Genomic DNA, 25,443 nt, shown 5'->3' with positions numbered 1-25,443 from the left:
TGATTAGAGAGTTTTCCTTCACTCTTCCGATTCACAGATATTGCCATGGGTGCTTGGGTCCCAGATGCTCTCATTCTGCTTTAATTGGGGGTTTCCCCTGGCTCAGGACAGCTTCTCGGCAACTCTCTCTTTTCACCTTAACGTGGTTATTCTTTGTTCTCGCCACGTGGCTCCCCGCAGCGGCATCCACTTTCCCAGGTTGGATTTCTGTCCTCTGTCTTCTGTACTTATCACATCTCTCTCTTTGGCTTCATTTTCTGGGTCTCCTATGAACTGCCTCTCGGTTTAAGGTTGGTTCACATCCCTGTGTTGATTCTCTGCAGTGACATGTCCATTATCTGCAGCTTCTGTACACATCTCAATCCACTCTGATGTTTTGGGTCCCATGGAGTTCAGCCTCTATTTGGCCCTGCAAACCTTTGGACGTTTGCCTGCATTTCATCCCAGGCTGCCCTTCCTTCAGGCTTCTTGCTCTGGGGTCACAGAGGTCACAGCCTCTTTTAGCTCTTTGATGCCCACAAGCAGACACTGACCAGAAGCCTCATGTTTACTGCAGGGGTTATTTCCAGAGCTAACCCTGCCTTTCGGTCTGCAGAAAGTGCTCCTCTCCATAGACAGCGCGCATCCCTTCAGAGGCTCCTGCTTATATTTTGGCTGTGATGCTTTTTTTATTCCCTTTTAAACAGGCAGAGGCCAATCCCGGCCAGGAACGAGCCAGCAGGCTCAGGGGGAGGGAGTCTGCACCCTTCCTCTCAGTTCCAGGGGCTGTGGGAGGCTCCGCCTGACCCAGGCTGGCCCAGAGGTTTGGGGTGATGTGCAGAGACCCTCGATCTTCATGGGACCCAAAAGGCAGCTCTCAGTGGGGTCTGATCCCACCAGGGAGGTCAGGTTTTCTGTCTGAGCTGCAGAGTTTTGAGAACGGAAGACTGAGGGGGGACACCACGGCCTTGGTGAGCCCGTCATCTGGCTTCTTCTGCCCCAGGTGAGAGGCTCTTCCTGCTAACTCTGCCCCTTCCAGTGGAGCTCACCTCTGCGCTGGCATCTTTTCCTGGTCCTGCTAGAGCCGCGTATTCACAGAGGGAAGGGGGAACCGCGGTGCAGGGAGGCTCCACCTCTGCCTGATTGTTTTCTGACCACTGCAGGGGTCTCTAGGTCCGAAGCTTAGGTCCAGGCACCAGGAGGAGGCCCTGGGCTCTTTGTGCATCACAGGAGGTCTTAGAGCAGGGGCTCAGAGGATAAAAAAGCAGGGGCATCCTAAGGTTTCTACCGTCCACTCCTGCAAAGCACCCAGTGGGGTCTTACTTGACCTCAGTGCACACTTCTCTTCTCTCCAAGTCATGATGCTATTGCCAGTTGTCCTTATTTTCAAAATCTTTTGAAATTGGAAGCTGGGCAGAGGCTGTTCAGCCAGTGTGATGAGTCTGTCACCCTAGTAATCCAGAAAGCCACGGCCACTTCTCCACAGACTTGGCACGAGGACCAGACTCTTCCTCTCTCCCCCAAAGGTCCGGGGAGCATGCCATCCTCGTGGCGTGGAAGGCAAAGGTCATGGGGGAGAGGGAAAATGCAGGTCTCCACTTGTCTGTTCCTCGCCCATCACACGCCCATCTGTCCTATGAAACCCTTAAGCCTCACGGCCATGACCGCACAAGGCCAGGTGCAGCCCGGACACGCAGAGTGGAGAGACACCCCCGGGGCCTGGGCGTCCCTGCTACAAGGCACCGAAGGGTTTCAGGAGGGAACGAGGGTGTGGCTTCATTCGGATGCAGCCGTTGGGAACATGAGCACATATTCTGGAAGGTGCCACAGGAGGAAAGTCACCAACCTTTCACCTACAGAGACCCCCCTGGGGTTTAGAAATGCTTCTCATCCACTACTGCCCTTTCCCCAAACCCCAAGGACCTGTGACGTCAGCCTGGGTCACGCTTACCCCTTCCACAGATGAGGAAACCGAGGCTCTGAGAGGTGAAAGTGACTCCCTCAAGGCCAGCCTCCCAGGTGTACATTACACCTGTCAAGCCTGCAGGCGGCAGGGGCGGGGCAGGGGGCCGCCCTGTCTGGGGGCCCAGAGAACAGGGCTTGACACAGCAGGGCAGTGTGGGGAGGTGCGATCCCATATGGGTCCAGGTGAGCCTGAGACGACGTTCTGGTTGGGGGAGGAGGGGACCCAGGGGCAGAACCGCAGAGACGACAATGCCGGCCTTGGTACCATCCCGGCACTTACATCGCCGGGTACATCTCAGTTTAATGGGGAGCTGGCATTGAAAGGGATTTAGATTGAGACACAAATCCCTCTATTTCATTTTTCAAGACTGATCTTTAACAAATGTCTACGCCAAATGCCGTATTTCACAGCCTCTGCGGCGCCCAGAAGCCATCAGAGCTGCTCTGTGGGCGGAGGGGCTGGGCTGGGGACCGTGGGTCACACCCGGACCGCAGCGAGAGGGCCGAGCGCAAGACACAACCACAGAGAGAGGTTTGGGTGTCCAGACCCTGGGGCGTGAGGGGCAGGCTGGGGTGGGTGGAGCAGATGCCAGGGGCCCGTTGTTCTGAATCAGAGCCAGAGCCGCGCGGGGTTAGGAAGCACATCACTGCCCTGGCGAGTTCTGCCGTGCTCGTGCTGACTTAACTTCCATCTCAAATACACGATCTGCCTTTTCACAGTAAAGCAGCATCAGATTTACCTTTGTCTTTCATGAAAAAATAAATCACTAGGTAATGAAATGTCACGTGTAAGATTACAAGGACGCAGTAAACCAACAGGGCAAAACCGTGTTCTCAGCAGCTTTGCCTGTCGTTCTGCCCAATTAGTTCATGAAACGTGGAATCAACAAAGAGTATCAACTCAAACAGCTCTGCTGGAAACCGGGGATGACTCTGAACTTCGCGCATCCTTAATGAAGGCTCACGTTGACACGCTGAGAAGGCACTGCATGCCTGCAGGACCACAGGGGCGCTCCCGGCCGTGGCACAGGGCCGGGGGAAGGTGGCAGGCCCCGGACAGCCCTGGCCGGCGTGGCGGGCTGGCTGAAATGGACAGCATGGTGGTAGCAATGTCTGCTCGCTCTAGAACGGCTGTCCTGATCAACAGCGCTGTTCTCTGAGGGTCCCCCTACGGGGGCACATACCCCATCGAAGGTGGGGCCCCAGGCTCCCCTGAGGACTGCTGAGATCTGGGACTATTTGGAAAACTTGCATCCCAGGCACCCCCATCAGGCTGAGCTGTAGGACTTGGGTACCTGGCCAGCATCCCCCTCTCACCGAGGTCCTGCAGAAAGCATTCTCTTCCATCTGGTCAGCAACTACCTGACCTCACGTGTTAAGTAATAGCCATCCTTGCAGCCCCCAAAGCGGCCCCTCCAGGGATTCTTCCGGCGTGAGATCTGGAGGCCACGAGTGCTTCATCCGTGCATCCCGGCATCCCACATGGAGCCAAAAAGGATGGAGGACAGGGGGGCGGGGAGGAGCGGAGGGAAGGGGGAGCTGGCAGTACTGATGGACTGATCACGTGACCCGGCTGCCCGTGCAGGGCCAAGGGGAAGGCCACCCCTAGGTACGGAAAAGCAGGTCAGAACTCTGCTGACCCTGACCCTGACCCTGACCTGGTCCTCTTGGTAGGCTGCCTGTCATCTCTGCGGTGTCAGGAACACCCGACCCCACTGTGGTGGCCCGTCCAGTGCCCACTGGCTTTCTCCACTGGACCCCTTTCCTCCTGTTTCAACCCTTTGCCATTTACAGATTTAAAATGATTCAAAGGACAACTGCTTCAAGGAAAACCGAGACTCACGCAGCACAATTACCGTAAACGGCCATCCGCATGCCACGCCTCCCCTAGTGAAACTGGCCAAAAGCGCCCATGGAAATATCGTGGGTTTCGTCAAACCCGCTTTTGTTTCCGGGCTCACTTCTGCCGAGAAGATGAAGAATGTCCGTGCTCGCGCTGCGCTGCTGCCGGACCAGCTACGTCTGTGTTTACACACAGAATCTATTAAAATGTCCAGCTATTATCGCCATGATGAATAGCAGTGATTCTAAAGCACACAATACGGATTGCAGACGGGGATCAGAGTCATGACGGGGTATTTTTCATCGCTTGTGAGGGAGAGAGAACTGGTGAGTGGCAGGTACCAAGGTTCTCCTGGAGGAGGACCCACTGTCCGCTGGTTCCTCCACGTTTATCCTGGAACCTCCTGCACAAAAGCCTCTCGCCCTTGGGAGCACGACGTGGGCACAGACCATCCAGGCCCCTCCCGGGTGGTCCTTGGAAGACAGACGGAGGGGCTGGCTTGGCTGGGGCCCACCCATCTCAGCCCCCTCAGTGGTGAGAGGGGGCGGTCCTCCCACCCACAGTGCTCCTTCCAGGCTTTTCCTCTCCCCAGCCCTCCTGCCGAGCTCACCCCTAGGCCCCAGGGCCCTGCTCTCTGCCCCCAGATCAACCTCCGAGCACCGTGTGGGCTCCAGCAAAACCCGCCATAAACACCATCCGATCAGATTCCAGAAGACAGACGGCAGCCTCCCAGCTCTGCCTGGGGGGCGACTCAGCCCCAGACCTCACGGTTCGGCCAGCTCCTCCTCTGTCCCTCCCATCTCCTCAAGGGGCAGACGGGGCCCCGAGCCCGATACCCAGCGCAGAGCCGGCATCCAGAACTGGGAGGGACCACATCGGTCAAGGAGTCTTCCTGGAGAGATGGACTGGGCTGAGGCCCTGTTGCTCCCCGCCGAGCGGAGAGCTTCGCAGATGACAGGAGGCTGTGGCCTCACCCTGCGCCATTCCTGCAGCCTCCTGGCCAGGGTCCCACTGGGCATCATCTGTAGGAGGGGAAAGGCCTGGGCAGGGGCCGGAAGCACGGACCCCGTGGGCCCTCTCAGGGTGGGAGATCCCAGCAGATCCTCAGGACTGACCATCTCCTCCTCCCAAAGGAAACAGGAGAGACCGGGCAGAAGGCGGCCGACCGTGGCCTGGGATCAGAAGGGCACACGCCACCTCATCCCGGCTCATGACCAGTTTCCTTCTGCTGGTTTTCAGAGCAGGAAGCGGTAAGGGTCTGCAATAAACCTTTCTGCTTGCCGGGATGGCTCATTCGTTTGGGAGCAGAGAGGAACCCAGCACCCCCCAAGTGTCCCCAGGCACCCCTGGCCTTCCCCACACCTGGCGTCGCGATAGTCCTATCTGTGGGAACTCACACCCGGCAGGGAGGCTGGGGACCCCCGAAGCCCTGGGTCATGAAATGGACTGAGCGTGTGTTCCTCCACACGGGGGCCAGAGCCCACGGTTCCCGGGGCCCAGGGCGGGTGCTGGCCTGAGCCCAAAGCAGACGGACGGCCAGATGGTGGAGGAGAGAAGGCCTTCGGCTGTGACGGGAGTGAGGCCTGGAGGACGCCGGTCAGGGGGAGTGACAACCGCACCAAAGCCTCCCCAAAGTCCTTGCCCCGGGGGAGGAGGCCCTGCCACCTTGGCCATGGAAGGAGCCACGTTCCCAGAGAAAGACAGAAGGACTCCCACGAGGGACAGCAAAGTGGGGGCGTGGCACCCCAGACACCGCAGAGCATCAGAAAGGCTGCAGGAGCTCCTGGGTGGCCGCAGGCCTGGGAGGAGCCTGGCAGGCTCAGGGGGCACCCCGCGGAGCCGAGGGGAACGCAGAGCCGGCCGGGCCAAGCTCTGGGAGAAAGACGAAGCACGGGCTCCCTGGTGAGGCTGGGAAGGGGGCAAAGGGCGCACAGCGGGCCCCGCCGGACCGAAGCCGCCTCCTCCCCTCATCGGCCACGCGGCGTCGGCCACCCAGCAGCGGATCTCACCCGCCAGGACACCTCTGAGCTCCCCTCCAGGACCACGGCCCCTAGCCCCCCTGCTGGGGGACCCACACAAACTGCTTCCACGCGGATGCTGGGGGGCCGCCATGCGGCCCCCCTTTGTCCTCAGCGAGTCCTGGCCCTTCCGACCTGGGTGCGGCCCTGGCCTGCTGCGTGTGGGCCAGGAGGGGTCAGGCCGGGGTCACCAGTCGTCCTGACCCCCGCCTCTCCTCACCCCCCTGCACCCGCCGTGTGCAGCCGTGTCCCCTCCCTGGCACTGCAGGCACGTCAGGGTCCCACCGCTCCTGCCGAGACCTCAACATCTCACCTGCCGCCCCGCCCGGCCTCAGACAGTGACCTGAACTCCACGCCCAAGCCCATCCCGGTGCCTCGAGAGTCCCTCAGAAGCCGCTCAGGATGGACTCACACCTCGTACGGCCCCTGGGTCCCGCCTCACACGCTGCTGGTGATGCCTGGTCCCCTGAACTCCAAGGGCCGGCGCCCGGGGAGCTGGCCGCAGACAGGTCCTGACTTCCGGCTGGGTCAGCTCCCTGGGAAGTGGTGTCGACGACCGACGTGAGCTCTGCGAGGAAGCGTGTGTCCATCGCGCGAGGGGCCACACCTCCCCGAGGGCAGCCGCGGTGCCCGACAGGTGACGGCGTGAGATCTCGATACACCTGCAGGGCTGCGTCAGACCCGAGGCTCCCAGACATTCCCTGGAGCATCCTGGGTGATTTCCCTTTTTGTGTTCCTGGGGAAGCTCAGGGCATCCCACTGCCTGACTCCTCTGCATTTGGGGGTTGCCCACAACTTTCGGGGAGCATATCCATCCAGTGCCCCTCCCTCGAGGAGCCCGTCCTGCCAGCGGGGGCTGTGCCGGGGGCTGGACCACTGCACGCACAGCCTCCTGAGGATGGGGCGCCCAGAGTGGGGAGCAGGGCCACGGCTGCCTGACCCCGGGAGGACCGTCCCAGTTACTGACTTTAGGCTGGAGGACCCCTACCCCCACGGGCTGTTGGGCCGCGGCGTGGAATTCCAACGCATCCCAACTCGGCGCTTTCTGGCTTGGAGCGCTTCCGCTGAGAAGCCAGATACGCTCTGATGTCTGAGGCTTTGTACGTGACCTATTTTTTCCCTCTGAGTTTTTACAATGTTGTTTTCATCTCCAGTGGCCTGAAGTTTCATGCTGATACGCCTCAGGATGGGTCTTTCTTCATTCATTTCTGGCCCGTGGTTTGCACACAGGAAACCCGGGCTTTGAGTCCTGGGAATTTCTTTAGGAAATATGTCTTTGATAATTCCTTCTTCATTGGTCTCTATTTTGGGATCTTATATTCGTTAGACCTCCTGAATCGGTCTTCTAATCTGTTTTTTCTTTTCCTTTCCTACTCTTCCTACTTCTTTTTTTAAGTTCTGCTCCTGGCTTTTTGAGATTTCCTCAATTTTATATCCCAAACGTTTGCTGGAGTTTTAACAAATTCTGTCACACACACACACACTCATACAGGTACATATTAAGTCTGCGAAGACATATACACACATCACGTGTGTGTGCACGTGTGTAATTTCCAGAAGCGCTTTCTTGTCTTCTTACAGCTCTTGAAATAAGTCTTCCTTCAAGGAAGCTACTGCCTTGAGACAAGCAGCCCTGACTCTGGGTGGGAGCTGGGGGGGAAGGTGACCTTGGGCAGCGAGCCTGGCGGGCTCGCCGTGCATCTCCGTGTCTGCACCACCTCCTCTCTGCTGCCTCTGCTGTCTGTCCCCTCTAAGTCCCTAACCCCCTTCCTTAGGTTTGTGTGTGTTTGGCATCTCTCTCTTCCCACCAGATGAGGATCCTGATGCTAGAAGCCCGGCGGGGGGATGGGGGCTTCCCAGAGGGGCCTCAGACCCCAGCCCACAGCACCCAGGTTCTGCATCAGGCTTGGTTCGTAGGCTAGCAGGATACCCTCCCCCCAAACTCTTGTGCACCCGAAACCTCAGAATATGACCTTCTTCGGAATTGGGTCTTTGAAGATGCAATTAGTTAAGGACCTTGAGATGAAATCATCCCTCATGTAGGGCGGGCCCTAAATGAGACGCTGGCATCTCTCTAAGAGGAAAGAGGGAAGTTCAGATGCCCGGGGAGGAAGCCGGAGGCCGAGCCTGGTGGGACGTGGCCACAGTCCAGGAGGCCCCAGGACGGCAGGCAAACCCCAGAGGCTGGAAGAGTCAGGAAGGACCCTCCCCGAGGATGCAGAGGGAGCACGGCCGCACTGACCCCTCTGGACCTCTGGCCTCCACACTGCGAGGGGGTGATTTTTGTTCCTGGAAGTCACCCAGTGTGTGGTCACTTGCTACAGCAGCCGTGGGAAGCTCAGAGCCTAAGTTTCTCGGTAAAGAACCCCCCGTGTCCTGACTGCACCCTCTGGGAGTGGGTGGGTCTCACATCTCGGGACTTGGGTTTCTCTCCATCTCCGGGTTTTCAGGAAGTTCCCCTACACTTGGCGTTGGCCTTATAGGGTCCAGAGTTGTGAAGGTGTGATTCCTCCCCGGCGTGAGCCTCTGGGGGCTCCGGGCTCCTGCGGGGCACACAGGGGGCCCCAGCCACGGTCTGGGTAGGGAGGACCTGGGAGCCCTCCTGCAGCCTTTCCACGGCCCCCTGTCAGCTCCACCTCCACTCCACACGCAGGGGGCCTGCGCCCCGACTCCTGAGTCCTGGGGTCTGAGCGTGACCCTGCCGCTCCTCTGGGGTTCAGCTCCCCGTGACCTGCCGAGTGCAGCTGCCTCTCCCATTTGGCTTTGCTGTTACCTCCTCTTCCGTTCACTCCCCGCACGTCCCCGCCACATCCAGGGGTTTCCAGTGGGCAGAAGTGGGAAGCGTGTATTCTGTTCTTTACACCTGGGAGCCTGGTACAAGCACCTGCAAAGTGCCCCTGACTGCCCTTCGAGAACGTGAGCCCCAGCGTGAGGGGTCCAGTGCTCGGGGCCCCCGAGGCTCCTCCTTCTGTGTGTCCAGCCCTGGGTGGGCACCTGGCACAAGGACCCTGGCTGAAGCGTGGAGGCCTGGGCCACGTGCTGGGTGAGCTCCTTGGACAGAAGGCCCCGGACAGCCTTTCTCAGGAATCTCGGTGGGAGGGGCCCACACTGGACACACACGAGACCCTTGGGTAGTACATTTTGAATCCGGGAACGCAGAGGCCTCCAGGTCGGACCTAGGACTCCTCCCTCCGGAAGCTCCAAGCTTCCTGGGTGGGGCGGCACTGGGTCTGCGGGGGCAGCCCGGGTGAGGCCGGCCGGCCCTGGGACGGTGAGGACCGACGACCAGAAGGGGCACTGCTCCCTCCCCACTCCCTGCCCCGTATCGGGCTGGCTCTTCAATCCTGGACCAGCCACGTGGAGGATAGACACTCGGCACGGAGGAGCGACAGTAAGAGCTGCCTGGGCCTGGATGTGGGTCAGTGTGCGCAGTGCACGCTGGCCTAAGTGCCGGGCTGCCCGGCCCAAGCACGGCCAGTTCACGACAAGATGAGGGAGGCAGGGGTTATGAGCCGCAGGCCTCCAGGCTTCAGGCAGAGCTGGGCACTCCTCCGTCCCTCCGGGACCCAAGGGAGCCCCCCGGGGGCCCGTCCGCACCTCGCTGCTGTGCACTCCCAGGTCCAGGACACCTGGGCCTGGGCAGAATTTGGACTTCCTGGGGCAAAGGTGATCAGAGGCAGCTCCTGGGAAAGCGCTTATCTTGTCATGAATTTCCATGACATCCAAGGTCCTGGAGTAGATTGTACAGACACCCCCCAGAATACCCCTTGCCCCCCACGGTGGCGTGTCCACGCAGCACAGAATTAAAACGTAGGACTTAATTGTTCATCTGAGAGACGGATTCAACCAGGTGGTTTGCTCTGGTCCAGGAGGTATTCATTATAGCAGCTACTGTAGAACATCTTTAACACAGAAGCACTGTGCGTGGCAGATGGAGCGTGTATCCGACTGTCCTGAGTGCCACTGAAGCCCGGGCGCCGCCCCAGCTGCTCATATCTGGACAGAAGCCGAGGGTGGGCAGGACGGCGCTCCACTCGTGGGGGCCTCACGCCTACCCGGGGCCTGGCCTTTTCCCTCCCCTCTGCCTGCCCGGTCAGCTCTGCTCTAAGGGGCCGCGAGAGGGCCAAGGAGGGGATGCTGCTTGCGACCTTGGGGAGGGCCTGTGAGGTCCACCTGCTCAACTTGCCCGGTGCCGACCGACGTCACAGGCAGCCCTCGGAACAGGGATCGCGGGAGCCACAGACGCCAGGTCCCCCCCGTCGCCCTGAGTACCTCCGGGATGCCGGGTCCCCAGCTCTTCACTGCAACCTGTCCTGGTACCCGCGTGACCTCACCTGTGACCCTGTGTGCGCTTCACGAAGCAGCTTTTGCCCTCAAGACACAGATGCTCCTGGATGTTTTTATTCTGTTTCTTCCTCTTTCTTTAAAACGCTGATCGTGAGCCACTAAATTAATTTCACGACCCACTAATGGGGTGACGACCTGCACTTTAAAAAGAGGTGATGTAGGAGATGCAAACGTCAGCATGTGCCTGGGGTCTGGGCTCTGCTAACCCATTAGTCAATTTATCACATGGATGTATGGGAGCCCCGAAAGAGGGACCCGGGCTGGCGGGACCACAAGGCCTGCGCCTGCCCTCAGGCAGCTCATGGTTTGCTGGGGACACAGAGAAGGGAGCAGCCATGGCCCATGCAGAGAAGGGGGTGGGGCGTGACCAGGCAGTGGGGGGGCGGTGACAGCCACTTCCGGACGTGGCCCTGGCCGCAGGGGCGCTGGGCTGAGACCCTGGCACCTGGGATGAGTTAGCAGTCACGTGGCCAAGCAATCCTGAGGTGTCTTACAGCCCCCCTCACGGAAAACCAATTTATGCTAAAATGTGAAACCCCACAGTGCTACTCTGCCGTCTGTAAGAGGTCCGAGATGCCATCGTGGAAGGGGATTACGTGCTTCAATTATAAGGTGTTTGGGTCAAGAGCTCAAGTAAGCTTTTAAGAAAGCTTTGAAAATAGGTCTCCGCACACAGGCCAGGGTCACCTCTGCAGACACTTGGGATGATGACAGAGCTCGCTGGTCCCCTAGGGTCATCTCAGCGGGATCTGCCAACCCAAGCACGCGGGGCCCACTTCCCCGGTGGGGATGCGACCCTGCGGGCCAGCACATAGGCGGGAGGTCACTGTCACAGAACACGTCCGGCCACTTGGCCGTGTCTCCGAGTGTGAGCGCCTCCCGCCGGGGGAGTGAAGGGGCCCTGAGCGGGTGCACCCCTCCCTGACCTGCCCCAGGTGTGGCGGGGCCTTCCTGCCTGGACTGTGGGCTTCTCCTAATGCACCTGTTCCAGCACGAGGTGCTCTCCAGGGCGGGCTGATCTCAGGATGCGCGCATCAAAGACTGTCTTCTCACCTGGAAGACGCGTGGGCCTTCTGCAGCGCCAAGGCCCCGTCTGAGTTGGGCAGAGCCACCTCCACGGCTCACTGACCCCCGGCCGTGGCCTCCCTCAGCCACCCCAGCTGCAGTTTTCACGGCTGGAAACCCGAGGTGATGGTTCTGAGCCCCGAGACCCGTGAGTCCGAAGAAAACGACTGTCTGCACCTTCCCAGCAAACGTCTTAGAGCAACTTGAGGACCTGAGGCTGCGCTTGCAGGGATAGGGTGCTGGGGCTGCCAAAGGGGCGCCCTTTGCACGTAGAGGCCCCCCAGAACCTCCGAGGGGCGGGGGCGCAGGGCGCCGGGAGCCGGGACGGGCTCGGGGGCTTGATGGGAGGAGATGCCCCGATTCACCGTGAGGAGACTGAGGGGTGCTGCCTGGGGCCACGCGACCTGGAGGGCAGGCCTGACCCCGCATCCATGCACAGCCAGGCCCGCCACGGAGGGCGGGTGGCCCGGAGCCCCCTCCAAGCCTCACCTCCTGTGGGTGTTCGTTCAAAAGACCCCCGACGCAGCACCTCCGCACCAGGGCTGGCCCGGGCCCCCTGCACATCCACACGCTGACCCCGGGCCCCACGGATCTGGGGGCGGTGGCCCTGGGGTCCAGGGGTCTGCTTGTCCCCCAGTCTCCACCTTTCGGGAAACCTGGAAAGGTCAGCTGCTTCCTAGACGGTCGGGGAGGCAGCGGTCCCACCTCAGAGGCCCTTCCGCTCCTGGAAAGGTCAGCTGCTTCCTAGACGGTCGGGGAGGCAGCGGCCCCACCTCAGAGGCCCTTCTGCTCCCGGAAAGGTCAGCTGCTTCCTAGATGGTCGGGGAGGCAGCGGCCCCACCTCAGAAGCCCTTCCGCTCCCGGAAAGGTCAGCTGCTTCCTAGACGGTCGGGGAGGCAGCGGCCCCACCTCAGAGGCCCTTCCGCTCCCGGAGCAGTGAGGCAGGTGGCAGGTGAGGAGCTGGCACACCCGCACACTTGCCAGGTGTGACGACAGATCCCTCGCTTCCGCGTTGCACGTGCACGAACAAGCATGGCCGACGCTCAGACAAGCGCACAGCTGCGGCTTCAACAACTGGGGACCCGGGGGCGCCTGCTGCAGCCCAGCCCACCGCTCCTCGTGGGCGGCCCTGCTCGGAACGGACCCCCAGGCCTGCAAGGGGAGGCTGCAGGCAGGGCCCCCCGCCCGAACTCCCGCCAACACAAGAGGCCTCCGAGACCTCTGATGGGCTGTCTGGGTGCAGCCCCGGGCCCGCGTCTCCACTTGACAGCCCCGCCCTCAGAATGTGCCCCCGGAGGCCTGGCTTGTCCCCACCCGACCTCCCTGCCGGCGGTGGGACCAGGGCGTCTGTGTCTCATCTCGGAGCAGCTACACCTAATTGGCCTCTTAAGGACGTTGCTGAAACAGCCCATCTGACTTCTCCAGCGGAGGCTGCAAGGGCAGGAAGGGGTGGGTTTTCCTCTAGACTAATTCCTGAGGGGCCGTGGCCCCCGCTTCTCTGCCATGGATGCCAGGGGAGAACTCCAGATCCTTCCATGAGACCCCAGACCTCCCTGAAATAACGTCCCCCAGCATCGAGGCGGGAATTTTGGCCAGGAGCCATAGCCCACCCCAGTCCTCCGCTGTCTACGTCAATGTCACGAGGAAGAGCCCGGATGAGGGGTGAAAATTGGCTGGCGGAGTCCAACACTGTGCGGGCCCAGCGTACAGAGCACCAGAGCCGTCCCCGTGGCCCCGGCCGGGCAGCCCCGCTCCCCTGGCCCACACCATCCCAGCCTGTGCATAATGAGTTTTCCTTTGGGAAAGGAATCTCAGAGCAAAGAGCCCCAAAGCCACTTTGCCGCCCTCTGCCTCCCAGCCTGCGGGAGACCAGCCTGGGGAGCCCAGAGTCCACAACTGTCCCTCTCGGTGGGATCCAGGAGGGACAGAGGCACCCTCGGGGGCTCTCGGGGTCTGTGCTCCGAACAGCCACCATGCCTGCCTGGGGGGCGAGGGGATGGCCTGGACGAGGCCCACGGCCCCTCCCCAATCCTTTCTCTTTAAAGGCCCTTCGTTCCGAGGCCCTTCTGTGGGTTCTAACCGTCCCCCCAGCCTGGAGCTGGGAGTACATCGCCCAGAAACAGGACAACTTCACCGGCAATGTCGTGTGGGCTGACCGGCCTGGAGGGGGTTCTGTCCAGCCTCTCGGGCCGCTGGGCACTCAGTGACCGTGTGATGGGTCTGAGCAGCCCGGCGACAGACTGATCCGGCCGCAGAGCAGGGAGGTTCTGGAGGAGGCGGGGCTGGCAGCCTGTGTGTCCGTCCTGTCATCGCGCGTGTGGGGTGCACCCCGCCCCAGTGTGCTCTGCTGCCTGAGGCCCCCGCACCCCCCGCACAGCCAGCGCCGCGCACCTACCGTGGTGGTCTTTATCCGCCCGCCGGGCTGCGTGCACGTCCAGCCTGACCGGTTGATCAACAAGTCACAGCCTTCCCCCTCCAGACAAGGGAGCATGTCACACCACTGCTTTGTTTTGATGATTCGTGCTGCGGAGAGAAGAGAGAGCTGTCAGCGCTGGCCTGGGGCTTGAGCCGTACCTACGCAGCCCGATTCCCGGCACCGGAATTCAGGGACGGGACGGTCCAGTGGGCAGCGCCTGGTGTCAATCAGGGTGGCCTGGCCAGACTGCTGCCCCCTCCCTGGCCTCGCAGTCAATCGCTCACTGCCCACCACCAGCTCTGCCATTGGCCACTCAGTAAGTAGTGACTGAGGGCGCTGGGGACAGTTTCAAAAACCTCCCTTCCTGGAGGCAACAATGTACTTCTCTCCTTTGTCTGGAATCTGCGTGGGAGCCAGAAAAGACAGCAGTGGGCGGGGGTCGGGGTAGGTCTCGACCTACCTGCAGTAGGTCTCGACCTACCTGCAGTCGGGCAGTCCCCACTGCATCTGAGGGGGGTCAGGACCCCCCTCAGATGCAGTGGGGACTGCCCGACTGCAGGCCGCAATCCTGGGGCCTGGGTGGGTGCTAGGAGGGAAGTGGGCAGGGGGAGGGTGGGGACTCCTGGCAGATCGTACGGAGGCCACGGCCCTCCAGGGGCCTCATCCACAAAGGGGACCCCTCCCCCCGAGGACGTCCCAGGGCTGGTGACATCAGGACTCGAGTCCTTGTCATTGTCAGATGGGGTGGGGAAGGTAGACCCCGTGGCCGCTAAGCACTGATGACTCCAAACCCACGCTTCCAGGCAGAAGGGGGCTGCGTCTCTCTCTTCCTGGGAAACCCACCACCTTTCTGTGGCAGTGGCGGGAGGGCCTGGGAACCCATATGTGACGGAGACCCTGGAAGGAGGGACTCTGTGATGGAGAGAACACCGACTGTATGCATGGAACTGTTCACGGAACCTGGGAACTACGGGTCGTTTTGAAGTAGGACGGAGTGATGCGCGTCCTTTCTAAAGCAGGTTCGACTGCTTTGGCGGCTGCAGCGGCCCCCCGGCCCCACCCTGCTCTTCCTGCATCTTGAAATTCTTAATAACTTTTAAAGGGTCCCAGCATTTCCACTTTGCATGCGGGCCGCCAATCACGCCACCAGTCCTGCAGGCAGTGACTGTCCCTACAAAGGCGAGAGGGGACCTGAGAGGGGCCTCAGCCTGTGGGGGCCTGGGCCTTGGGGCCCCTGCAGGGGAGGGTGACTCGGTGAGTCTTAACAAAGGGTGGGCTGGAAAACAGACAAGGATGGCATCCCAGGTGACCCCTTGCTGCCAATTCTGACAAAGCAGCGGGAGCTGCCTGAGCACAGCGGGGAGTGTCCTGGGATCGACGGGCAGGCAGAGGGCCCGTGGGTAGTGTGCTGCCCACCTGGACCCACACCAAGCATCTCTCTACCCACAGCCAGCTGGTCATCCTGAGACCGGCTCCTTTCTAGGCCGAGCTATGGACGGAGCTGTGACCCCCGCCCCCTGCAGTCGCAGGATGAAGTCCTGACCCCAGAGTGGCTGGACTTGGAAACAGGGCCTTTACAGAAGTACCTGAGGTTAAATGAGGTCATAAGGGTGGGGCCTCACCCCACAGCATTGGTGCCCTTATAGGAACTGACCTCAGAGAGCTCAGCCTCTCCCACGTAGGATGCAGTGCAGGCGGCGGTCTGTGGGCCAGGAGGGGGTCCCCACCAGTCAACCGCACCTGCATCACAACCTCCTTGCCTCTGGACTTCGAGAAAATGAATTTCTGCTGTTCGAGACCTACAGCCTATGGTGCTTTGTGACCGCAGCCTGAGCTAAGACGGCCCGGGAGACCTCACGGTGCGGAAATGCCCCGCAGCCAACTGAAGTCAGAGCGGAAAAACACTCCAGCTGAGCGTCAGCGTGGTTCCCACGGAAGAGGAGACGCGGCTCTGCTCTCACGGCAGGTGTGGGGGACGGGCCATCTCGCTGCCCAGAAACGTCTCTAGGCCACGGCAGGTCCGGCTCCAGCCGTGCCTTGCGCTCCACGTGGCCCTGCCAGGACCCGCGGGCCACAGGCGGCTGCATTCCCCAGCACATCCCCTCGGGACTCTTTTCCTCAACTGCTCATCGTTCCGGCAGAAGTCCCCGCAGCAGCCCCGCCGTCCCTGGTGCACCATTTTGGTGACAGTAAATGACAACACAAAAACCTCGTCGCACACCAACAAATGCAAACCGTAAACCCATGAGGCAGCGACAGGATTGAAATACACACCCCGCCAAGCCCCGGAAACCCTGTGTGCGTGGTTTAGAGACGGTCATGACGAATTAAAGAAAGAAGGGAGGGTTTCTCTGGGGTCATCCAGGACAGACGGCGTGGGAAGAGGCTCAACAGTGGCTAAAAAAAATCTGGACCTGTGCTCCTGTCTGTCTCCTGGGCTGCACCCAGGGAAATGCTGTCAGCGTACTGTGCCTGTCACCACGGGGCGGGGGGACCCAGACCCCAGCTGTGCCCAGGGAGCGGAGCCAAGAGCAGGAACGTGGCCTTCTCAGGTGACAGACCTGCCCTCATGCAAGAGGGAAATGCAGTTCTGGAGGCAGGGAGGCCGAGGCGAGGCCCCATACAGAGCGACTGGAGCCCAGAAGGGCACTGGCCCAGACCAGCGGGGCAGGGCAGCATGGGCCACGTCAGAGGCCTGGTTCTGATACCCACGCTTCCCTGGCTGGCCTGCAGGACAAGACAGCAGAGGAGGGAAGGGTTCAGTCCTGCACTGCTGTGCCAGCAGAGGACCTCGAGCCAGTAGTGCTTCCCGTGGGCTCCGTCCTCCCCGGGAAGCTGGGTGACCAAGGGGACAGAGAAGAAGCTGCAAGTGGTGTACCTGGCCCAGGGATTGGCCCGTCCATGTGTAAAACACACACCCTTCATGGTCAGGTGAGGAAGTAAGCCACTCTTGGCCACCGACCGTGGGGCTGGAGACGGTAGACGGACACTGGCAGAGACCGAGCCAGCCCCCAAGCACGCACGGGGCTGGGATGCCGGCGGGTCTCCTGAGGCTCCGCCCCCCGGCCGCAGCTCAGCTGCGCTCCAGGCCCTTGGTCAAGGACACGGGCCCTGTTCCTTCCCCTTCCCCAAAGCACGGGGCGTCACCAAGCCTTCATCCCCTCTGCTCTGTCCCACACGCGGTACTAAGAGGCGGGGTGACGGCGGTGGGGGAACATGCACCCCCCATTCTCCTGGGGGGAGCCCCACAAACATAACGGGACAACATGTGAGGGTCAGTCAGGAAGAGGGAGGAAAGCTTGAGGGGCAGGGCCCACAGAGCCTGGCCACACACGTTCACACACACGTACACACGTGTGCACGTGTGCACATGCACAGGAATGCAGAGGTCACACACGCCCACGTGCAGACACATGCACACACGTAAACACCCACAAAGGCATGCACACCACACCCACACGTGTGAAACAGCACACACGTGTACACCACGGACGTACACAGATATGCGCACACGTTCACAGGCACGCTCACTGCCATACTTGTGGGACCACTTCATGGGCGGGCCTGGCGCACAGCAGTCGCGTGGGTGTGTCTGCAAAACAAACAGGCAGACCTGCTGCCTGGCCCCCGCCCTGTCCCCACCTGGCGCGGTGGCCCGGGCGCGCGGGTGCCGGCCCTGAGGGGGGCACTGGCCGGCCAGGCTGATCACTCAGCGCCTTTCGTTGGCCGCGGGAGCTCGGCTCACTCAGCCCCAGCCCACTTCCTGCTGGGGGCGGACGGAGGCGCAGGGCTGGGCCCCTACGTCCCAGGGACAAAGGGGCCTTTCGTGCCCACACGTCACCACCTCCTCTCCTCTGGCCCCAGCGTCGTGGCAGCTCCCAGCGGGGGAGGGCGTCGCCCAGGGCTGGGGGTGCTGAGGGGGCAGAGGGATGGCGGCTGACGGATGTGGACAGCGGTCCAGCCTGTTCCTGTGTCACAACCACGGGGCCCTCGGCCCGTGCAGGCCAGGGGCGTGGATCTCCCGCTGGCCACGCGCCCAGTGCCTGTCCCGGGCCTCGGGGCCCAGCGTGGACCAGCTCTGCAAGCTCGAGCCTCTGAGAGGAAGCGGAAGCCCTGGGACCCGGCCTGGCCCACACGCCTCTCCCTCCGCCTCGCACGTACACACACATCCACCGTGTGCACGTGTGGACGTCGGCCTGCAGGGTCCCCATCTCTCCAGCGGCCAGTGCTGGGGCCTTGGGATGGAGAGGCTGGGTCCCTTCTCTCCGAATCCCCCTCTGCGAGGACACCCGGGTGATTCCAGGTCCAGAGGGGCTCATTCCCAGCTGCCGCCCCCCCAGAAGGAAGCCACCCCTGCAGCCCAGCTGCTCGTGACGGACGGACAGAAGGCCTCTCGGGACACAGAGGGCGCCGGGCCAAGCTCTCAGGCAGGCAGGGGCCTGGTGGCTGGGAGGGGAGCAGGGCAGGGCCCAGGGCGTCCAGGGGGCTGAGAAGCGGGGGGCCCGGCAGGGGTGCAGGTCCTGGACACGACCGGACTGCTTCAGGTGGGTCTGGGTCAATCAACTAAAGGGCCAACTTGCCAAAACTGTGGGGCAAACTGTGCCTGGAGTCGAAGACACACCCTGGCAGCTTCAGGGTGACAAGGGCCACAGAGGGGGGCTGTGGGGACACAGCCAAGAGGAGACGGAGTGACGTGCATTCAGGGGACAGGACGGCTCTTCCCAGGTGAGCAGGGCGGCGCTGCAGCCCACGAAGAACCCACGAGGACCCTCAGGACAGGTGCGCTCACCAGGGGTCCTAACAGGGACATAGCTCATCTGCCTTGGGGCCCTGCCTGGGGGACCAGCTCCTTCCTCCTTAAGAGACAGAAGGAGCCCGGCCCCTGTGGTCCCCACTCTGAAAACCAGCCACCTGGCATCAGAGGGATTCCAGGCTAAATTCACTCAGATCTGACAGCCAGCGGAGGGAGGGGCCTTCGGTTGAGCTCACTTACACCCCAAAAAACTAATGGTGCTTTACATGTGCAATTTCTCAGGAGCCTGCGAAACCTTCAGAGCTGGTCTTCAACGGCAGAGACCAGCAGCATCTTTCTCCGGAAGGCCCATGAGACAAAGCTGTTTTTCTTATCTGCTCACACTTCCTGACCCCTTGCCCTCACCAGGCCCCGTGAGGGCCTCTGGCTGGCTTAGCCCTGGAGCTGCAGTGTCCACCCTCCAAGGCCAATGCTCTGGAATTTTCCATCTCGGGAAAAAGATGACCCACGTGAGGCAGGGAAAACGTGGGAAGGGCCAGGACGGAAGGCAGAAGCTGGAGGGCCTCAGAGTTCAGACTTGCCCTGTTCAAAGGGGACACTTAGTGCTGTGGCTTCTCCCCGGTGCTCTCCTCGACGGGGCTAAGCACCCCTATTTGATTCCTTTCAACCTTCCTGATCAGCATCCCGAGGAGGTAGAGGGTCTGAGTGGACCCCAGTTCAATCAGCTCACCAGCCACGGGAGCCTCCTACGGCCGAGAGCCTGTGTGCCCAGCCGTTGATCCTGTGTGCGTGTGTGTGTACGTGTGTGCGTGTGTGTGCACACACCTGTCTGTTGTGCGCACAGGTGCACGCACAAGTATTTGTGTGTGGGTATGTCCCCGTGTGACGTCTGAAATTCTGTTCTAGTGACTGAGCTGCACACATGTGGGGACCCTGCCGCCAGCAACACCCCCCTCCCCACCGTGGTGCCCACGACGCCGGGACACCCTCTGTTTACCAGCACAAACAAGCTCCGAAGATGTGGACGCACAGAAACACGCCCCTGCACGATGCCCTCGCCCACCCCCCCAAGCCTAAGGATGGGACAACCAGGACGACCTTGAAGCCGTCCGGGGTCTGGTGGACAGCACGCCTGCTCAGACAGCAATGGCAGCGGCCAGTGCGCTGCTCGCTTGAGTCTGGACAGATGGACGGGGATCGCGGAGACCATCTCGCTCCGCTCGACGCCTGCGCCCTTTGCTGCTCGTAAATTGCATGGGTCCCTTCGGAATAAACTGTTTCTTCATTTCCATTAACACGAGTCTGCTTACTTTACTGAACAGCTTGGAAAAATGAGTCGTCCAGAACAAAACCAGTGGGATTCCAGAAATCTCCGGCCACATTCTCAGATACAGCCATAAATGGACCTTGTCCGTCGGAGACGGGGACGCCGCTGTCTCTGGCAGCATCTAACCCAGAGGTATCTGTCCCCAAAGTCCCCCGGATCTTGCTGGTGACAGAGGGGTGAGGCCACATCCACACCCATGAGGAGAGGGGCGGCTGGCATTTAATATAAGCATATAGATATTAATTACACACACACATGGGAGTCAAATATAACTGGGATGTATCAAGGGTTCTGGAAGAATCTATCGCATGAAGAGCTGACACAGGCCCTGAGGATGTAGTCCATTTGCTACTGCTGCAGGGAACGTTTCGAGGACCCCAGGAGGGCCCTGGGCTCCCATCTCTGTGCTCCTCAGGATGGCACGTCGAGGCCCCTCCCGGGAGCAGTTACCGGCAGAGGCAGGAAGGCCCGTGGGGCTGGGAGGTCAGAGGGCACCCTGGGTAGCCCTCGAGCTATCCTTAGAGGACCTTCCCGGCAACAGCCACTCTCAGGCCGTCTCTCCCTGGCAGCCTGGCCCCGGGGACGGGAAGAATCAGAGGCGTAGCGCTCTGGAGGAGGGCACAGCGATGGTGGGAGGACAGGTGAGCCCACGGGAGGCCCCACAAGGCCTGGGGAGGGCCGGCAGCTGTGTGGAGATGAGCCAGCACACCTGGGCCTCCCTGCCTGGCGGGCTCTGGTCTCCCCCTGACCCAACCCGGGGATCGGTGGCCTTGGGCTTGGGAAAACGCAAACAACCGGAGCATCTGCTGGGACACCCCCATGATTCCGGGAGAAATCCACTTTGCCCTTACACACCCGGGGCAGCTTCTGCATTTTACAAACTCCCATTTGAAACGTCAATGCCCAAACACACCAGGTGAGCACACCTGGCGGGACTGAACAGGCCAGGTGGCTCCTGGGGGCTCTGAACCAAGCTGCTGGGCCGTGCAGGCAGCTGCCGACCACAGGGACCGGCTTGCTAACCCTCACGGGGAGTCACATGCTCCTTTATCAATAGACTGACTATTGGTTGTTACTTACGAGGAATCAGTTCGCCTGATCTTCACATCACACATGGGGACAAGGAAGCTCAGAGAGGTTAGGAGATTTCCACATTCACACAGCAGCCGGAAGGGGACGATGCGAGGGCTTGAGCCCGGCCAGCCTGACCAGGGTCCCCCACGCTCCCTGATTCCACGCGGCCGTGCACAGGAACGGGCTCCCAGAGGCAGCAAGAGGATACGCAGGCAGGGCCCGGCCGGCAGGAGAAACCGTGGCTCGACCGGGGAGGAGAGGAGGCCAGGGTGGCGTTTGGAGCTCGAGCCCTTGGGGTCCGAGTCCCCGTGTGCCGCTGCTCACAGCTGGGCCCTCGGGTCAGGCGCCTGCCCTCTCTGTGCCTCGCTTCTCTCACCTGTGGATGGGATGAAGGCCGCTGTGTCGGGGCAGGGTAGGGGGCTGATGCAAGGACAGAGCTGATGTAAGAGCCAGTCAGAACGGCCGCGGCTGAGGGAAGCCCCCGCCCCACCACTGTTCATTCTCTCAGCATCATTATGGGCTAGGACGGCGCAAGGGATGCTGGGGCACGAAATGTGCGTGTCCCCCAGCACCAGCTGCTCTGCTGCAGGCGGGTGGCTGGCCCTGCAGTTGGTGTGGGACACAGGCCTTCGGTCCCAGCATCCTGAGCTCTGGAGGCCAGCAAGGGACAGCACAGCCACACCGAGGACCAGTGCCAGGGCCACTGAGGGGACAGGGAGGTGACCCTCCCCTGGGGCAGCCCCACCCCCCAGACTCTGTTAAAGGGCCCTTGTGTAGCCGCCGCCTGCCCCGTCCTTCTCCATCTCCGGGTCCGCTAGGCCCTCCACGCTGCTCCACAGCTACACCCCCAGCTGCACGGGACCAACTCAGGCTCCTGTGGTCCACCATGCTGTCCCGAGACGGGCATCTCTGCTGTTTGCGCTTTCCAGCTCAGCTCTGCTACCAACATGCCTTTCATCTTCTTTTGAATTATCTTCTCAGGACATATTTCCGGGAGAGGAATTACAGGGTCAGAGGGTCTGAGCATCTCCACGGCCCTGGACGCATCCCGCCAGGCTGCCCGCCAAGTGGATCAGACCCCGAACACGGCCAATCATGTGTCCTCAGTCATCTGTCCCCAGGGGAGTTGGCACCGGGTCCTGTCCTGCAGGCGACTCTGTGACCATCAGTAGGCGGGTCAGAGGGCAGCTTTCCGACGGCCTTGGGCCTGAATAACTCTCTCCTACAGACATTTATTCTGTGCACGTTAGGCCAGTGAGCCTGCGTTCTGAGAGCTGCAGGTAGAGATGGCATTTCCCGTCCTCCCTGGAGAAGCTGCTCCGTCCCCGAGACGCCCCTGGCCGGGGTCACAGTGCTCTGGAGGAGGGGCGGGGTCTCGGCAGCGGCCATGGGAGACTCCAGGAGGCCTGGGTGGTGGCTTGTCCCAGCCCCTCTCTGTCCCCAGAAGCATCTGGCGGGTAGAGGATGGATGGGGTCCTGGGGCTCCCACCGTGCTGGACCCACAAGACCACCCAGCAGCATCCCAGCCCCAAAGGGCCTCCAAGCTGGCTCCAGAGGCCTGGCTGCCAGCTCTGGGCTGCTCTGGCCTGGGACCGGCTGGGTCTGCAGTCAGCAGCCCGGGGACAGGGAGCTGCCTCCCATTCTGACGCGCCGGGGCTGTGCTCCGCCTACAGCCCCCTGCCGCCCCCCACAGGGCTCTCTAACATAGACACAGGTATACGTCTACTCACGCGTGTATTAGGAGCTTACACGTGCTCACACATTTTGTTTGGTTCCCAATAATCAGAGGACGCTGCATGCACGTGTCTGCCCTACCTGCGATTTCAGGGAGGGCTGTGCTGACATGCATCAGTTTATAGGGTTAGCTTCATTCCCTCAACCTCCCCCCAGTGCCAGGCTGTGCCGACTCCTCTTGTAGGAACTGGGTACATAGAAAGGCCTCCAACGGTCCCAAAATATGCTTCGGGGCTTTGCCATAGCTGATTACAGCGGACAGCCAGGAAGGGGGGCCTGTGACGGCAGCGGGGCCTTGAATCACAGCAGCTCCTGGCTACCCACCTGTGTTCCGCGGGCCCCAGACGTCCCAGCTGAGAGCGTGGTGTGGATTCTCACAGCAGCCTCAGACGGGCACAGGGCCGTGGGGAGAAGGAACACAGACCCTGAAGTCCCGGTAAGGAGCTGCCCGGGTAGAGGGGAGGGAGGGAGGGAGGGAGGGGCTCCGTGCAGAGAAGCCCCCATGCAGGGCTGGCCCTGCGCACACACCTGCTCCAGCTCCCAGCTCTGAGGCCCACTTGGTGACAGGCGGACTTCAGCCCCAGGATGGAGGGACGCAGGGTCCGTCATCTGTGGACCCTGTTGGTGAGGCTTAGTGGGCTCAGCTGGAGAAGGTGTGAGGAGACGCAGGCCTAACAGGGCGTCCTGGGCAGCCGCACGTGGCCACTGACCCTACGTCCGCACTGGTCCAGGTGATGGTTTAAAAGCTCGCTGCGCTGCGGCGCAGGGGTAGTGCACGGAAAAGGGGGTCCACGAGGATGCTGGGGGGGTGGAGCAGGTGGGCCTGGATACACAGGTGAGCGTCGGGCCAGGAGAAGGGTGCCAGGGACGAAGAGCTCTCCCTATGAACCTTCTCTGACCCTGCCTGGCTTCTGCTCCTGGTCTGGGGTGGGTGGCTTGTTATTGCTACCATGGGCCCCACTGTTCCTGGGGTCACGAGGCCTGACGCTCAGCACCGTGTGCAGGTCACAGACCTGTCCCCCCTCACTGGTTTGGTCATCGCCCCTCCCCACCCCCACCCTCACTCAAGACAGTAAGGCCAAAATGCCAACAGGAAGAGCTGCGTCAGTACAGGGTCCCGAAGACCCCATCCCATTCTATCCTCACCAGGCCAGAGCAGGAAGGGGGGTCCCAGCCAGCAGACTAGGGACGGGCTCCGAGGGGCAGCCCCCCGCACCCCTGCACCACCCCCAAGCCAGCCGGGGCCTGACTCTGCGGTCCAGGGGTGGCCTCTGTGCCCAACCTGGCCGGGGAGCCCGAGGCGTGGGGACTTCTTGGGAGCAGTCCGCCTCCTCTTTGAGGGGGGCCACCCCAGGGGTCTGGCTCTGGGCTCCCTGAACTGCTCTGGTCTCCTTGGTCACTTGGGATGGACAGACGTCAGTGAGCCAGCCCAAACTGCAAAACCTCTGTGAGTCACACCTTCCTCCTTCGCAGGCAAGGCAGCTGTCAGTTTTCTGGAGTCTTCTCAGATGTTCTGAACACGCCGGGGCCAAGCACGGGAGGCCCCCGTCCGCCCTTGGTACCAGGATTAACCCATCAGGGAAGCGAGTGGGATGGGAGTGGGCACAGCTCAGCCGCTGGGACCCCTGAGCTCAAGGGGCCTGTCAACCTCTACCTCCCGGGCACAGAGGGCCATGGTCACTCACTCAGGCTGCACTCACCCCAAGCCATGGGGCACGCCCAGCTCAAGGATGTGGGCCTGTTCTCAGGACCAAGGGGCAGGCGGGGAGACCCACTTTCCCTGGAGAAGCCTGGGGTCCAGTGACCCCAAGGCCATGCACGTTCCCGGGTGGGGTCTGTGATGGAGGCCAAGGCCGGGGGCCCCACCAGGCTGGCACACGTCACACCCAAGACCCGACAATTCGGGAAGAAAAGGCACATTCTCCTCCTGCTCATTCATGCCGAATCCTTTCATCACTCAGAAAAGAAAACTCTGCAAAACCCAGATGACATTTTAAAATTAGACAAAATTTTCTTTCGACAACTTCTAGACAGCATAATTTAGCGAGAACAGTCTCGATAATTATTTTTTCTTTAAATAGTTGCAGTAGAATGGATTGATTTTTGAGACGGTTCCCTGATTAGTGAGGTTCATTAGCTGCCGGGGACCTGTCCCCACCAGAGCTCGGGAATGGAGACGTTTCCCTGTATGACTGGTTAGCGTCCTGCGCCCGTGGAAAACACTCCAGATTTGGGTAAGCAAATTGGATTGAGAGAGAAAAACCCCAGTTGTCATGAGCTACCTGTCTTGTTATTTCACTAGGATTAAGAAATGTAAGTAGAGGGGAAAAGAAAACCACTCCAGTCATTTTTCTTGGGCAAATTCCCATGAATTGACAGAAGCTCCTCGAGAGGGTAGACGGGAGATGCAACCGGCTTTTCATTTTAACCTGAGGCAGGAAAGCATCTCCCTGGTTCCGGGAGGTGGCAGGGCTCCTGGGGGGCAGCAGGGGAGCGTCACGGCCTCACTGTGTGGAGACCTTGCACATCCCTTCGTGGAGAGCTGGGACACACTTTCATTTAGGGAGGCCACTTGTGACAGCCGGGTGCCCATGGGGGTGGGGGCTGTGTTGTGGGCCAGTCTCCCAGGAAGTGATGAGGGCCATGGTCCAGGGGCGTGCTCTCGCCTGCATGGGGGAGACGCTGGACATGACAGAGGGGCACTGAGGCTGAGAGCACCGGCTGCTTTCAGGGAATCCAGGACCCCACTAGGACGCAGACCTATCAAGCCCTCACAGAAAGTTTCACTGTGAGGCGTGTGAGATACTTAGAAAACCGTCCTCTGTCCACTCATTTCTCCTGTTCACCTGCCCATCCATCCAGTCACCCACCCCTCCATTCACCTATCTACCCATCCATCCATCCATCCATCCATCCATCCAC

At 61.1% G+C, this 25,443-nt stretch overlaps 1 protein-coding gene across 3 annotated transcripts in view; it reads right to left on the bottom strand.

The window, feature by feature from the left end:
* Window positions 1–25,443, bottom strand: part of TAFA5 (TAFA chemokine like family member 5) — a 191,178-nt gene that overhangs the window by 16,608 nt on the left and 149,127 nt on the right. For all 3 annotated transcript variants that reach the window (XM_027108024.1, XM_027108026.1, XM_027108025.1), the window contains exon 3: window positions 13,613–13,740. In XM_027108024.1, coding sequence (XP_026963825.1) covers window positions 13,613–13,740 — 128 coding nt within the window. The remainder of the gene's footprint in view (window positions 1–13,612; window positions 13,741–25,443) is intronic.

The sequence above is a fragment of the Aethalodelphis obliquidens genome, unplaced genomic scaffold, assembly GCF_003676395.1.
Source record: "Aethalodelphis obliquidens isolate GAN/ISIS:26980383/991018 unplaced genomic scaffold, ASM367639v1 scaffold8, whole genome shotgun sequence".
Lineage (NCBI taxonomy): Eukaryota > Metazoa > Chordata > Mammalia > Artiodactyla > Delphinidae > Aethalodelphis > Aethalodelphis obliquidens.
Note: the sequence above shows the minus strand (reverse complement) of the source record. Positions and strands in the feature narration are given on the sequence as shown.